Source organism: Psittacula echo (assembly GCF_963264785.1).
Source record: "Psittacula echo genome assembly, chromosome: 4".
In the NCBI taxonomy this organism is placed as follows: domain Eukaryota; kingdom Metazoa; phylum Chordata; class Aves; order Psittaciformes; family Psittacidae; genus Psittacula; species Psittacula echo.
In genome coordinates this window covers 42,309,572-42,326,724 of record NC_137738.1, presented here as the reverse complement: position 1 = coordinate 42,326,724, position 17,153 = coordinate 42,309,572, and the positions used below count along the sequence as shown (strand labels likewise).

The following is a 17,153-nucleotide window of genomic DNA, read 5'->3' as shown; positions in this document are numbered from 1 at the left end:
TCCTGGAGACAGGTGTGCCTCCTGATATTTCAGAGCCTACATAACATGAAATACCCCAAGTTACCACCTTTGCAGGAAAAACATTTTACACAAGTCCATCAAACAACCACCCATCTTCTTTAAGAACTTAACAAAGAGTGTGACTTGTCTATTCATTTTATTATGCTTTTACCCTTCTTCCTCCACTAAGCCTGAAAAATTTTCTCCTGCCCTCTACTTTTAAAGTAATTTTGAGTCTCTCTTTGATATACGGGTAAAGCCAGGAATGCCTATTGACTTTCACCTCTGTCTACTCCTGGGTATACAAAAGGTAAGCTAACTTCTAAAATTTGAACTGACTTTTAAATAACATTTTCTGGGGGGGTGAGCCAATGCCAAGGATATTATTTCCCATTTTTTTCTTGGTTGCACTCTTTGTACTTGCCTTCTGGGTTTTATCACTTTTCTCTCCTATACCTCCAAGCAACATGCAACTGAGATAGATTCTGCAGTGGCATAAAGGATCTAGAGTTTAACCTCAGGTAGCTATCTAATGAGAAAAAAACCCCTATGTCTTTTCTCTGATTTTACAAAGTGAGCATTCAATACATTTGTCCTTTACAAAACAGGAAGTAAAACTAACCTACACAAGCAATGAAGAGAAAGTCTAAGAGTAGGAAGAGGAAAATAAAAGTATCAGCAGACAAGAAGAACAGAAAAAATCAGGATAACACTCCCCAAGTAGGTAAACAGAACATTATATCACTTTGTCCAGATGATATATCTTTTCCTCTCTTCACCCCAATCTTTGTTTCTCCTTTGTAGCCTATAGGACTGTCAGCAGCAGGTCTATATAGCCTCGACCATTTTTATAGCACTTGCTATTGGCAGAATGCGTTGCTGACGGTAGTTAGGGTAAGCAAGAGTAAATGTCATTTTAAATAGTAAAACCTAAAAAAAGTTACATGGAAAGGATCCAAGGTGAAAAAGGACATCCTACTGCACGTTGCATGACAAACTAACAGGAGGAGGGAAGGAAGGAAGGACGTATGGCTCGCCGATCAGTTTAGCATCCATATCCTGTCTCCCTTTCCTTCTCTTACTGTGGAAGCAGACTTCCTTTGGATCTGCTCCTATAAACCACCAAATTATTCCCAAAGAGCACAGAAGCACCAATATCATCTGCATAGCTAAAAACAAACAATTAAAAAAAAAACCCAAAACCAAAATAAAAACAAAAAAAAAAAAAACAAAAACAAACAAACAAACAAAAAAAACAAAAACAAAAAAAACCACCAACAACAAAAAAAAACCCCAACCAAATCAAGGGGCAAAGAAAATGAGTATTACCTTGGAGAATGGGTAACTTCAAGTGCAAAGCCTAAGGACATCAACACAGCAGCAAGTTTAATATTGGAATTCTCTCTGCTTCTAGTACTATACGGAAAGGGAGCATCAAGCCAAACCATACAAAATGTATTTTCTTTGAACATTCAAATTTAGATTTAGCTCTACAATGGGATTCTTACTAACAAAGATGTTCAAAAGTAGTAGTGTAAACTGTTACGTTACAGGCAGGTAACCACTATCCCTTCAGGGAAAACTAGTAATAAAACTGTAGATACTATGAACAGAATTAATTCACAGCTGTGTGAATATGAAATCATTCCAGTATATAATATTCTGGATCATTGCTGGCCACGAGCATAGGAAAGAATGCAAAGAGATATACATTCCTAAAAATCATCCAAATGTGAGGTCAAATCAGCACTTCCCGACAATTTTTTTAACTAATATTATTATTTTTAAAAAGCTATCTCTAATGTCGCTTACCTCACTATAATTACATTACTGACTAGTTAAAGAGAACATGGACTGCTCTGCTGGCAACATTGCTTAAAGGGCTTTCCAGCTCTTTTACCAGTGGTGAGTATACCATGACTCAGTCTGACTATACAGCTCCATTACAGTAGTACATCGGATTTATTCTATTAACATACTTGTGATAAACCTGTCTGGAAGAAAAAAGGGACTGATAATACTGAGTTAAACAAAACTTGGAGCTGGCTGGCATTGGCTCTATCAGACACAGGGTAAGCTTCTAGCAGCTTCTCACAAAAACCACCCCCGTAGACCCCCCACTACCAAAACCTTGCCACGCAAACCCAATACAGTCAGCAAACAAGAAGAGTCACAACCTCAGATAAAAACTAAAATTCTCAGAAAAGTACAGGTGGAAAATGCCATTATGTGAAAAGCTTAACTACACCATATGAAATGCATAACAAACTTTTTGCTTGGTTTCTAGCAATGAACAACCAAGTACTAAGAACCTGCTTAGCACCTTCAGCTACCAATAGAATAGCATCACCAAAGAAGAATGCCATTACTCCTACAATGTTGTGTCTTGCTCGCAGGCAGATACGTGACTCACAGTCATTCAAGAGAAATTACAATGTAAGCACTTAAAACTGAAAGAAAGCATACTTCCTAAGTCATGCTCCTCACTACTCAACATTCAGTTAAAAGCAGGCATAGAGCACACAGATGGGACAGTTGGTGAGAAAAACACATACAGCATATTCTGGAGCTCTGTACGCCTACAGCAATGTCTTCCCACATCACTGTGGTGATACACATACAAGTGGTCAATATGAAAGTTATTCACATGTTTGTGAGCAGTGAGGTACAGTGGAAACACATCCTCTAGCAGATGTGTGAGATAATAATAATCTGTGCTACAATCCCAGCCAAGATACCAAAGGAAATCAACCAGAAAACATCAACATCGACCATCCGGCAATTCATTTACCATAAAGAAGCCATCAACAAATGGAAATGTCACTTATCTGTTTTTTTTTTCTGTTTAATTAATGAAGAAGCCTTAATTACTTTCTAGTCAGCACTGCTCTTGCCACTTTAGCCACTCACTGCAAAGGTAAAATTACCATGAGAAGAAAATATGAACAGAGGATCCTATTTCTTTTATGATTTCTTTTTCCCTATAATGCTTCAGAACTTGTTCTGGTTTATAATTTTTTTTCCCACCAATTTAAAAAAAAATGCCAAATAACCATCACAAGCATGTCAAGTGTTATCACACATCAAGCACTACGCAGGTGGTGTAACCACCCCCTTTTCAAACTACAGCAAGAGGGTGTGTTTCCACCTGCCACTCTACTGACAATGATAATTGAACACAACATTCCTTCTAGCTCTACATGAGCAGATAACACAGCAAAATTAAATGTACTCAGTCTCTCATTCCAAGACAAACTAAGACCACTGTAGGGCATCATTTTCAGGCCTAGCAGGAGCAGCAGTTCAGTGCATCACTTAATAACTACCCTCAGCAAGTAAAGAGGCGCCTTGACAGGCAGTCCTGACCTCAGTAAAAATATAGTGACTATGCCAATATGGAAAATCAGGTTTCCATTCTGCAATGTTTCTGAGATTTCAAAGACAGTTTGCTTTGCATCAGAATTAAACCATACCCTTTACATTATCCTTAACAGAGAGCAAAAAGAAGTAGATTGACACCAAAAGATGTTCATCCATGATGTAGGAGACTGAGGTGAAATCACCTGTTCTGTCAGATTCAGGTGAGGAAACCAAACTTGGGTCTGTTCCTGTGAAGGTAAGATGCTTGATTAACAGCTAGCAGCTGTAAGTCTTTCCTGGTATCCCTGACTCCACCGATCCACTTAACCATATCACCAAACATTCCCTCCAACAAATAGATTCAGAGCCTAAAGTCCATGGTAAAGCTAGTCCCATAGGATGTGACTGACTCAGGCTGAAATTTGTCTGTCCTCAACAGAGAAGAGTGAGGCAGGGTAGCAATTAATGACTAGAAAATTATATATCTGAGGTGGGTGTAATCGGATTTGAACTCATGCAACTCATTAGAGGATTAAACTTTCTTCAGCTCTCAACACTGTAAACCTGGCATATGAAATTGAAACTCAAAGAGCACTGATTTTAATAAATTACTTTACTGATGATGGGGAAAAGTGGATGATGCAGCTGGTGAACAACAAGCAATAGCTATGTTTAAAGAAGAAACAAGAATGCTGGGGAAATCTAATGAGATCTGTGACCTATGTAGTAACCTAAGGCTTTCACAATCAATTTTAGGAAAGATAAATTTACAATGTGGAGATAAATGGAAAGTTATATACATATGGTATGGGTAAACAGACTGTGTCAAACTAACATGACATCTGCTTTTGGTAAATTTAACCTTCTGGAAACTTAGTTAAAAATAAAGTAAGTAAGTAAGTAAATAAATAAATAAATCTTTATAATATCCCAAGGGAAATTATTAGCTAAATGAAAAGAATAGGAATTAAGGCAGAACTGCTAGCAGATAATATAACAGTAGATCAGCCCGAATGTACTTCTAAGCCCAGGAGAAGCTAATGATAGATTTTGTCTAGCATGGATTTGGAGACCAATTTTACTTGGTGTTTTCATTATTTGTTTCATTAAAGAAAGCACAACAGGAATTACTCTTATTAAATACTTTAATTATTCAAAGTTAATACACAGCATTAATTAAGAGCATGACTGGAGATGCATAAAGGAGGTGCAAGATGACCTTGAAGATGGGGTCACAGTCCCATAATGAAATTACATAGAACAAAGTTTCAGGGACCAGTAAGAGCAAATCCTTCTATAAGCTGTGGCTCCTCAGTTGGAAACATGAAAGAAAAGAAGCATGGAAGTGTGAAGAAGGGGTTAACAACATGTAGTTGTGAGATAGAGCTACTTAAGCAATGGTCAAGGCCAGCAGATATTGTTCAGTTATAACATCGGCCAGGAATATGCCTCTCTCTTCAATATACATGTGTTCAATATATATGTTTTCAGTTACAAGACTGGCTTTCAACCATCACATAAACAACTTACCTGGGAGCAAACAATAAAAACACTCTATCCTATTTGAAAATTGAATATGATAAATGTGTCAATAGGGTTGCTGAAAGCTTCGACTACCAGAGGACTGGATTCACTGAGTCTGGAAATTCTTTCCCATCCTAGGTTTCTCTGTCACCAATGTAGCACGAGTGTTACACTGATGCCTAAATACAGCTGCATGGACAGATCACTGAAAGGCTCTGTTTGTTCAGTAGAGTGCAAGAAATAGTTTGTTTCATTAGTACTGGTGTGTAAAGATACTGGCAAAGAGTGTTTATGGGTAAAAGGATGCTTATATCACAAATGCACATTGATGAAGAAACCCCAAGAGCTGCCCTACACCCCAGTCACTTGCTGATTCCAGCTCAGATGTTCATTTAATAATGAACTCCAGTGGTTACTCTGCTACAAACTGATCTTTTTCTTATTTGTAGTTCTTTGGCACTTGAGAGGGAAATGGGGCTCTCATTTCATGTCCTTGCTCATGCAGTTTTTTATCTGCAGTACTTAAAACACACACGCAGAGCTTCAAGCTTTGTCTAGGCTTTAAAGTACCGATACTCTGATCTCAAATCAGAGCAACTGATAGCATTTTTAAACACTAGTATTATCCAGTGATTTCAGATAGATGTTGTAAAAAAAGTGGGCATCAACTTATTTCTGAGAATACTAATAGGAATTTTAGCTTTAAAAAAAATTAGGATCTGTAATTAAAAGGAATTATAGGAGGTCCAGTCTATCCACTAGGAAAGAATGCATTCAATATTTTCACTAATTCCCAAGTGCTCTAGAAACTGACAATAAAACACCACACAGCCCATCTTCAGCAAGTAGAATATTCTCCCTCTCCCCATTACAGAGCTTTTCCATAACACAGCTGCATGGTTTGGATGGAAATGAGATCTTACATTTGGGTAATAAAGTTAAGCCAGGTATATGGAATGGTGCATTTTTTATTGTTGTGTTAATTCTCCAGACTGATCAGTTAATTATGACAAGCTTGCAGTTCCCATATTCTTCTAGCCAATGTCACTACCAAGAGAAAAGTAAGCTTCCAAGAGAAGATAACAAGCATTTCCAAAATCCCTGGTGCAAATCATACTGAAGTCTGAGCCAGCTCTCAGAAAGGTACAAAGCCTTGGTGGTCTTAATGCCTTCAAACTTACTGAAAAACAGGGAGTGGTGGGTGAAGCATTCCAGCATTGCCTGGAGCAGTATCAGTGTGGTGAACTCTAAATGTACTCCTTTGGGATCTAATACCTATAACTTAAACGGTTCAACCTGGCAGGTAGCACACATGTGCTTATTTCTTTTGGTTTGATACAATCAAATATATTTCAGGTTTTCAACAGCATTTTGTAGTGAAGTTTAAAAATAGGTATGTAAGCATTTCCTTCTGTTTGCTTTTCCTTTCTGACTTCAAGAAAGATCTTTCAAAAAGTAACAGTTGATCCAAAGGAATTTACTGAATGGCTTTCAAGAGACATTCTCACAATCTCTGTTAAAGAAGGCATCCAAGTTTCAACAGAGTGATATGAAGGGTGCTGGGTTCACTAGTTCAGTTATTCATAACTTGTGTGTCTTATTATTTGAGGATCAGACCTTTCAGTTCTTTGGCTCATGTTATCCCCTGAGATCAGCAGGGAACAGCCTGCAACTGGCATTCAGTACAGAGCCCATGCAATCTCTGCAGCCCTTTAAATTTCTATCCAGGTTGCAGAGAGCACATTAACTGTGATCAGGAGAAAAGCAAGAGAGTTTTGGAAGGAGAATTCAAACACCCATGCAGGCTTCATTAACTGTTCCACAACAGCCATTTGCACTGGAGAAATTGCTGGTAAAAGTGAGGAGGGTCTAGAAGATGATGTGTGGGGATAAAGCTAGGTAGGTTCAGTAAAGCTATGATACAAGAGGACACTGGACTTGCTCCAGAGTTTCCATCATGAAGGTCCATGTCAGGAGGCATTTGGAGGCATAAAGTTCTGTAAGACCTTCATATAAAAGCAGATTTCTTCCTCTAAACCATCTTTGGCCAGAGAAGAATGACTACAAAATTAATGAAAAGTCAGCTGAAAAAAATTCAGAGCTTGTAACAGAAGAATGGTCCAGCTGAAGTGATGCCTGAAGAGCTACTTTCCACCTAGAAAAAGTACACTGAAAGGTTCTACTTTACCTCAAGCTGTTGATCTATTTCCTCTGCATGTCACAGCAGCAAACAAACAAATGATTTTGGGGCTTGGTTTTGTGGGGGTTTTTTGCACTCTTCTGCCCTACCAGTACAAGTCTCCATATATGAAAACTGGCTGCTAAGCACTGAGCTTAGCACAAGGAGTTTTTACAGCCACATTTGATTTCTAAACTAAAAGCTGTCTCCAGGTACCTTCTGCACTAAGGAAACAGATCTAAGAGAAGGCAGGTAGGTTGCAGCCACTTATGAGAAACACCAATTGAAACATCAATCTGAAAGCCAAAGCAATTTGATTTACCTTTCATCTTCACTGGGGTTCTCTATGAATCTGGGCAAACAACTAAGGTACCATGGACCCTAAGTGCAGGTGCCTATTAATCTTCAATTAAGTTTTCTAGACTTATGGGAGTGTTAGCTAAATTCAGTAATTTTAACTGGAATTTATTTAAGTTTTTAACTATTGCACAGTGCCAATTCAGTTGTTACCCCACAGCTGGTACTAACAGGCATGTGTTATTACTTAGGCATTCACACTGCGATGCTGGAGTAAATTAAAATCAATTTGTGGGTGGTAACTGTGGTTATTAACTGTACAGTGGTTTACAGCTTTCATGCTGCTTTAGCCAACAGATAAAAAGATAGTGAAACAATAAATTTGTTACCAATTCAAAACCCCTTTCTCTTTTTGCCTAGAAAATTTTCAAGTTCTTCTGAAAGCCTCTGACCTAACTTCAGATACCAACTAGCACATATTCTTATTGCTAAATTAATATGACTTGAGTCTCCTAGTAGATGTAACTTCAGTTTCTAGACAACTAAAACTAAACATGTTAAAGAAATTCACAAAAAATGCACTGGATTTTAATAATTCCGAAATCTTTTAATCTCTGCAAAGTATTTTGTCTTTTATCATTTGTTGCTGTGCAAGGCATTTTGCAATCTGTTTTGGGACTGGCTAGAAGGTATGTTCTCAGCTTAGCATAAAGGCTGTAACAACTGACTCTGGTGTAGCTAGAAACTTCATTCAGAAATTCATTCAAGATGTTAAATCTGGGAAGAAAATTAGCATACAGCTGTCATAATACCAGTCTTCAAATAGGGTTCTTAAGCACAGAATTACTAGATGCCTGTCACTGACAAGACAAATTGTTACCAAACAAGACATGCAATCACAGGCCAGAGAAAAAAGTTCCCTTCATCGCCCCTCTCATGCATATGTTTTGCCTTCAAGAGCAAACTATGAAACACTGGAAGGTGCTCTACATGCTTCCCAAAGGACAGTGCAACCAGGCTGCTTCTTTTTGTAGATCTGATACTGCCTAGATAAAGAGAAACTCATACTTCTGGCCAGGGTCTGAAATGCTCAGGCAGGACAAGACTCTCCTTTTTTCTCATCCTTCAGTGAGGCAAGTGATGCTTTGCTTTAAACACACCACATTTTCTTGTTTAGAAAAAGCCAGTATGTTAGTGCAAATATTCTTGTATCGTACAGCTTGCTTAAGACATGTTGTGCCACATACTGAACAGTGGCTTAGCTCCAGTCAGCCACCTACTTCTGCAAGTGTGCCTTCTACACTTGCCTTCTGCAAGTGTAGGTTGCTTTATGCTCTGGTTTTTTTGGGTTTTCTTGGGTTTGTATTTTTTTTAATATCCGCAGAATTATCCATTTTGAAGCTGGAGCAGAGTCCTTTAGATCCCTTGGGAGTTCCTTTGTTAATTTAACTGTTCATGATGAAGCAAAGTAATTTGACTCATTTGCTAATTCAGTAATCAATAGGAGATAAAAATTAGCAACACAATAGGGAATAGCTGCCTGCAATTCTGTAGCAATGCCTGATTATCCCTCTGCATGTCAATGGTATGTTTTTTATAAGGTTATTTAGCTTTCTAAACTTCCTTTGTCCAAGTTCTGCCAGTCAGACAACTGTTCAGGCTTTTCAGTTTTATGCTTAACACTTCACACTTGCTTCTCAAATTGTTACTTAAATACATTTGTTTCCTAAGTGCATAACAAATGCCTTCTTTATACAGTCTCACTGGAAGCCAGTGTTAGCTGTAGCTATGTATCACCCTTCTACTCCAGTTCAACAACTGGGGCTATGTGTCTGGGATACAGAGGAGGAAGATACAGCAGAGCCCATGTTGGGTGGCCACCATCCTCTACAAGTCTCAGCGAAGGCTGCAGCCCACTGTTGTTATTAGGATTCTAGGCTGGGGCTACTGGACATGCAGAGGTGCTGCCAGTGGTTCTTCCCCTGGTTTTTGCTGCTACTGTAGGATTGCTCACATAGAATGGCTTTGGCCATTCTCAGAGGTCATTTGCACTGAGGAGAGTTGGAAAGCAAATGGAGCTGGCCCTGTCCAGGTACCAAGTGTATCACCTTACTGGTACATTTTCTCCTTCATCTCAGATTTAGAGGCACAAAAGTAGTGAAAACAGAACAAAAAAAGGAAACAAACAAACAAACAAACAAGTTACTTAATAGTTTAGCAAGAATTTGTGGCTAGCTTAAACAGGTTTTATAATTACTCAACTATCTTACCTCTGTGAAACACAGAATATCTGCTGTTTGATGTGCTTTAAGTCATGCCTAAGACACTGGTCTATATCTAGATGTCTCTAACTTTATCATCATAATAAATCTTCTTGCTGTCCATATTGTCATGCCACAGAATTCAGTAGGACAGGCAATGTCATGATTTATGCCTACATATTGTCACCGAGCCTGAAGATGTAGCTCCACAGGGTTTAATGGAGTTTATACCAGGAAAGAACAATTAGGCCCACTGATTTTACAGGGACTAAATCATAGCATCACTTAGCAAAGCAGAACAGAATGCTCTTTCAGTAGAAAAGCACAACGAACAGCATTTAAGGCTGTCCCATTTTATAGCCTAAACAATCTTCTAATTTGCAGCATACACATCTAGCAGGAAGCCAACAGGACAGTTTGTCAAGTGCCAGCAAGAGCTCGTTAAACCAAAACTCTTGGGAAACACTCTGCATTGCAAAACATGCAGCAGGCAACCAGTGCTCCTGTACATCCAGCTTCTGAAGGCTTGCATATACTGAAGAGGCAAATACTTTCTTTGAATTAACCTTTATGCTGCTAAGGTTCTGGGTATTGTCACAGGCCAGACCTAGTCTTTTCCCAGTGATTCACATGAGCACAGGACAGACACTTGCATTAACGGCACACAAATGGCTGGAGTGGGAGCCAACCTCCCACAATTGTCCAAGACTACTGTAAACACACACCTCACTTCTGAACTTGCTTTGATGAACAGCCACTGCATGTTCAATCACATTTATGTGGCTTCCTGCTGAAGTAAATTAGGTAGTGATTAAAACCAAGAAAACCCAGCAGTCATCTATCTTCAGGCAGATAAGCAGCCATGTTGCATAGGCAACTACATGTCTATGTTAAAAAGAAGCAATGCGTTTCTAGTGTGTTGCCCCACACCACACAAAACCACCGGATGAGACTTACTAGGCAAGAGTGAGAGATGTATGCAGACCTTCACAACTAACACAGATCAGGACTGTGGGTGCCCTTAGAACTTGGGAAGCTAAGAAGCAATATTCACCTCTTCTGAGCTAGAAAGTTTCCTGTGAAAGAATAAAAAAATTCTTTGATTCTTCACACATGGAGTGGAAAGAAGGCCATGACCTACAGCACAATCAAGAGAATTTAAATGTTGAAACAGCAGCTAGGTGAACAAACAGGACTTGATTTGGGAACAGCTAAATGTAGAAGTTATTTTAGAAATGTTTCTCCGTTAAGTTTTAGTTTTAAAAACTAAACTTTATATTAAAAACTTTATATTAAAAGACAAGTACAAAATGCTTTAAAAACTACAGGCAAACAGCAACAAGCAGAGTGGTCTGAGCCAGTGCTCCAGGCACAGCTCCCAGCTGCTGGAGACTATAGATCACCTTAGTTTCACATCCTCCTGACCAGTCTCTATTCTTAAGAGGGACACACAGGTCTTTCTGATATTCAGGCTGGATTGGGGCTGGAGGAGGATACAGGGACTGCTGCCTTGGGAGGTGTGTGCAGAAACATGCATACAGCCAGCTGGCTGCAGAGTCAACCTCTGTCTCCCTTCTTTTCCTCTCTCAACTTGGTGGTATCTGATGAACCTGGTTGGAGCAAAGTTTTCTGGAGAAGCTTTGAGTTGCAATTACACTTTACAGAGGCATCTAAACCATCTAGTGAAGCTTATTTGAAACAGAAAGCACCTTGGAATTTAATCCAAACCAATTAATTTTAAAAACGTGGTCTTTATAATAATTTAGTTGTGTCAAAATTAAGCTTGTGGCTGACTGATGTGCTTTGCTTCTGTGAGTGCTTACTAAGATAAAAATCAGAAATGGCTCATGTCTTCAACAGAAGAGCCACTTCCCACGTGAGGGGGGATCCTCCTGGTCCTCCTCCTGAAGCAACTGCATTTTGCAAAAGCATCTCAGTGTTCAGCAGAATAAGAATTGAAATGTCATTGCTAATCTCCAACACACATCCCAGCTACTTGTCAAACACCATGAAGACTGACTCTCTGACTCCAGCCATGCTTTATACAATGTGAAATAAGTTCATCAGGAGTGACTCAAAACAGCTTGTTGCAGTCTATGCTCTTTTTCAGGAATCAGTGCAAAAGTTGGGAAAGCAGAGGGCAAAACCCGTGCTCCAAAATCGGGACATTTCCTGAAGATGTTCAAGGCAAGGTTGGATGGCGCTTTGAGGAACCTGGCCTAGTGGAGAGTTTCCCTGCTTGTGGCAGGTGGCCTGGAACTACATTATGTTTAAGGTTCCTTCCAACCTAAACCATTCAAAGTTTCTATGAAAATGGCTGAAGAGGTATTCTGTGGGAAGGTCAACTGAAAGAGAGCTTGTCCTCTCTGACAGTAACTCTCCTTGCAACCAGCTCTTCCCTGGCACCTGCCTGCTCACCCTCATTCTTATCCTCCTTACCTGGCTCTGGCTCTTGTCAGATCTCTGCACCCACTGGTTCAACTCACCGAGTTTGCAGGGGAGGGGGAAAGAAAGTTTTCTCCTCAATTGGCTTCTTCAAAGGCTCCAGCAAGTGCCACTGCCAGCACAGGGGTGGGGTGAGTGCTGTGGGGCTGGAAGAAAAGGCTAAGGCAGTGCAGGGGAGGAGGAAGAGGAGGAGCAAGCCTTAACTTTGTAGGCAGCACCCAAGACTTCTTCATGCTCCTGGTACCACACCTCTAGAAATAGGGGCCAGACAGGAACCGAGACCCCATACAGAAGCTAAGTGCCTTTCCCAAAAGCTGAGGACTACAACAGGGAGCAAAGGAACACTATGACCATCTTTTTTTCCCCCATTTAGCTATTTAACCCACCAAGATGAAAGTGTGTTAACTCATTAAAGCATATCTAAACTGCCATTCACCACTTTTTTCTCTCCCTCCTCCTTTTTATTTTTTTCCTCTTAATATAGAGACCTATTTACAAGTTAGGGTTGATTTCAACAGTCTCAGCTAACCAGAAATGACAGCTTTTGTGGCAAAACTCCACTTCCTGGGGGAAAAAAAATTAAGTACAACTCAGACAGCAACTCACATACGGCAATGGGTTGTCACACCTACTAACGCTTCTACCTCCTACCTCAGCACTCTATAGATATACCATTAACCCACTTGGGGTTGCCCTAAATATACAGTTTTCAATCTTGTGCCTTCTCTGTTGTTTATTCCTCAAATATCCACTGGGAGGAAAAAATGAGGCTTTTTTTTTCTTCCCCAGTTGTAAGAATTCCAGTCCAATTCCCTCATTTTTTATTTCTACACAAATATTTGTTTAATTTCCTTAGCACTGCAGCTTGAAGCAAATTTAGTTGCTCTGTTATTTGGTTTTCCACATTTACAAGTGCATTTTTTAAAAGTACTTGATCTCATTTCTTTTCCAGGATAAGCTTATTGCCAGCCAAGTGGCTAAACAGTCACCACATAGCATTGCCATGTGGGAGATCAAATGATATGACCACAGCAGGTCCAAAATACAGCTAACAAGGGTATAGCAACCTCTTGGAGAAAATGAATCACTCTCACGGAAAATTCCCTGGGAATTACTTTTAGGACTGGCAGAACTAGTGGCTTTGGAGAAAGTCAATCACTTCCCTTCTATGCAGTAAAGGCTGCCAGAGTTGCCATGAAATATAATTGGTATCCTTAACATAGCATAATACATAGAAAAAGGCATTCATCACAGTTATGCTAAGCAGTTACAAAACCATAAACAAATGTGGAGAAACTATTACCATCCAAGTTATATGAAGCCAGTGATTTAAAGTAAATTCTGTTTTGCTTTTGCCTGGTGGTTGCCACCAAGCACCAGGCAGGGTATTACCATGTGACTCAGTGCCGAAAATTTCCATTTTCCAAACACTTTGTTAATTTCAGCTCATTAACCCTCATAATACACTAGAAAGATACATATAGGCAGTTAATTTTTAAAAGCAGGCAGGTGACAGCAGAATCATTTATGGTTTTAACTCCAGGTATGTACCTTGAGCCAAATTGTGCTTGATTTTTGAAAGATGTTCCCCTCCACTGGCATTAACCGACTTTCAAAGGCACTGCCTTGGAAGAACAGGCTCAACATGGACAAGCAAATGTCACAAATTATTTCTGAAAACTATGGTCTTACGAGTGACTCACTCAACTCTACCAAAGGAGATAGAACAGTATTAAACACTGGATATGAATTTAGGAGGCTCTGTTCTCCAAATCCCTGCTTGGATCATTAAACACTCCCTCTTCTTATCTAAAATGTTATTAAAATCCTGATCAACAGGACACAGAACAGTTAAACCCTTTATGATTATCTATTAATTCAAAGTAATGCCATTTTCTTCTGTTTCTATTTGAACTCGATCAGGTGATCAGACACTAAGCACTGAATTCAATAAACATGAAAGTCCTTCTCACGAAGCTTAATTTAGAACTATTTGTTCACTTTCAAAATAAAATAAATTTTCCTTAGTTGCTTTTAAGCAGAAAAGCAAATACACTATGTCCCTTTATCCACTAGTGCTTAGAGTATAATACATACTCCAGTAATTTCCTATTATAATGGAATATTTGCACAGGTTGCAAATTTATCCCGGAGGAATGAAGAATCTAGTGAATGGACACATACATTCATTATATGGAATACTCCAGGTAATGCTGGCCTATGATAGCAAGCCAACAAGCTGAATGATAGCCCTGGTATAATTATGTAATTAATTAGCTCTATCATAATTTTTGGTTTATGACACTAACTTTTATGTGCCACTAGTCAATTTAATGGCGTTTTAAATTGAAACAAGGCCCCTGAGAGAGATGCTACTTACCATATCACAAATCTTGTATTCAGATTTCTTTTAATTTCAAAAGATGACCTAATAAAATTGCTTTATAATTAAATCCATTCTAACAACTTCTCCTATGTGATTCTTTTTCTTCTCCCATTTTTAATTACGAAAAAAATTCCAATCAGAAAACACTTGCCACCGTAATTATATACAAAAATCAGGATCCCTTTTTGCACCTCTTGCTGCTCTCCTCACACAGCCGTGCACATTGACTAGCCTTCCTGCAGAATTTTACTAGCATCCCCCAGAGGTGCAGCAAGGAAACTGCACCTTTTACACTCAAGAAACTAGAGTTAAATTTGCTTCTATCTTATTTGAAAAATAATCAAGACGTGGGAAGGAAGGAGAGCAATATATCCCCACATACTTTCTACTTCAGACAGGCGTCTGCAAGTATTCTGTTATCACAAGATGAGATTCTTATATAAAGTAAGAGCAGCTAAAGGAAGGAAAGGGTGACCACAACTCTTTTCGACCCGGCACAGCAGTACCCCTCTATGTGCCACCATCTATTTCCACCTGAAAAGGCAATCCAGCAGCGAGCACTAGAACCTTCTTGGAGGCTAGGGAGGGCTGTGTGCCATCCAGGAATAGTCCTTATCACGTAGGCTTTTGGCACCTTCCCTGCCTGGTGCTCCTCATATGGAAACTCATCAAGATCTCACTCTGAAACAGCACTTTAAGAATATGACCTCCATGCAATGCTTAATACAGTGATATTACATTAAGTAAGAAATATAAGCAGGTAGTAGCAAAACAATCCCTGTGAAAGTTGTTTTCACAGACTTTCTTCTCCGCAGCGAGTAGCTGTGTCCAATGGGAACGCAATATCATTGGGTGGGAGCAGAGCTAAATGACTCCTTTCTGAGGCAAAGATGATTTTTGCATTTAAGGTACTCTGAATGCATGTGGTACTTTACCATATGTAAAGCATGGTAAACATAGAACAATACTTCTGCCTCAAAAAGTCATTGCATCATTTCTACAACTAGTGCCTAGGAAATAGATGTACTAGAGTTACCCAAAATGACACAGAACAGTTAAGAGAACACTTGATAATACTGGATGTGCAACTAAACAGATTAAAAGAATATCATTTCCATGCAGAAATTCATATTCGCTTCCATTTCTACTTTCTAGAAACTAATATAACAACAGATGCAGAGCATAAATGGAACTTAAACAACTTGTACTTGGGTTTCTCACTAAGGCAAGCACAGGATTTTAAACATACCTGAGCTTTGAAAAACAGTAGTATTGGAAGTAAGGTGAAATTAATGGAATTACTGTCAACCTCTTACCATTTGCTGTGTTCTTTTTGAAGTTATCTAGAAACTCTTCTAGGAGCTGTGACTGGTTTGGAGGGGGCAACAAAGTCTTTGGGTCTCTGGAAATGTCACCCTCAGACCAGGACGCACATAAGGGTTGCTGAGTCCCATACTGGTTCATTCTCAGAGTGAGCATTACGCTTCTCTCTGAAAACAGTAACTCCATCTGCTTGAGGTCAAGATCAGACACTGCCTCTCCATTTACGCTCAGGATCTCATTGCCTACTCGGAGCCCTGGGAGCATATGAAAGGAAAGAAGGAGAAAGAGAAAAAAAAGAAATAGGGAATACAATTGTAAAGGGTCACAAAACAAAGCTTACACTGATCCACCTTCTATTTTTATGGTTTTAATTCAAATAGCCTAATCCTGCAAGAAATCCATTAGAATCCATAGGAGCTTTATTTGTGCTATAAATATACCCACTGACTTCATGCTTACTTTGATAGGTGTTACACACAGTAAAGCAATTGAGTTGTGTCTTTCAAAAGATGCTACAGAATTTGTGAATGGAAGGGCAGCACAACTTTCAAGAAGTTAGCATAGAGGCATCTCTCATGAATCGGATACCACCAGTGTATAGAACCATAACACCTAGTTTGTTATGTGAGAAGAACAAGGCAGTAGTCACACAGGTCTAATAACTCATGCAAAACTAGAACAACAGAGGATGGAGTCTTTGTCAGCTTTTATATAAACAGTGGGAATCACTGCCTTTCAAGGTCAGCTATAGCCAAGTGGTCGTTGTGAATGCTCCATCCTTGGTGGTGTTCAAGGCCAGGCTGGATGAGGCCTTGGGTGACATGGTTTAGTGTGGGGTGTCCCTGCCCATGGCAGGGGGGTTGGAACTAGATGATCTTAAGGTCCTTTTGAACCCTAACTATTCTATGATTCTATGATTCTATTCTAACCCTCAGATAGCAAATGGAACTCACTGTTGTCTTTTTTCCGGGTTTCTCTCTCTGCTTTTTGGAGAGCAGAACTCATGTGATCCTGCTGTGCCAATGAAGGGAAGCACAGTTTTTGAGCAGTGTAGTAAAGAAGGCATTCACAGAAACATATGCAGAAAACTGTTCTGGGAAGGGAGGCTACTTTTTGTTGCCAGCAAAAGTGGAAATGATGGGTCTTGGAGACTGACCAAGCCCATGAGGTTCCTCAGTGTGAGATGAACTCCTTTGAGCAAAAGCATTTGGTCAGATGGCTGAACAAAGATTTTGTTTCCAAGGGTGAACAAGAACTCTCCCCACTATATTCAAAGGATAATTCAGTTACTCTTTGTACATTATCTTTCCTAATATCACATACTTTCCATGGACTTCAGGAAAGAAACCCATGAATAATAAAAGACAAGAACCATTTC

The 17,153-nt window shown here is 39.4% G+C and overlaps 1 protein-coding gene across 2 annotated transcripts in view; it reads right to left on the bottom strand.

Annotated features, from left to right (window-relative positions):
- The window catches only part of TIAM2 (TIAM Rac1 associated GEF 2), a 137,568-nt gene that overhangs the window by 32,551 nt on the left and 87,864 nt on the right, over window positions 1–17,153 (bottom strand). Inside the window, exon 14 of one of the 2 annotated variants that reach the window (XM_080615675.1) lies at window positions 15,769–16,029. In XM_080615675.1, coding sequence (XP_080471801.1) covers window positions 15,769–16,029 — 261 coding nt within the window. Of the gene's footprint in view, window positions 1–12,107; window positions 12,187–15,768; window positions 16,030–17,153 lie in introns of those variants that run through there. The other variant, XM_080615676.1, reaches the window with a different exon arrangement.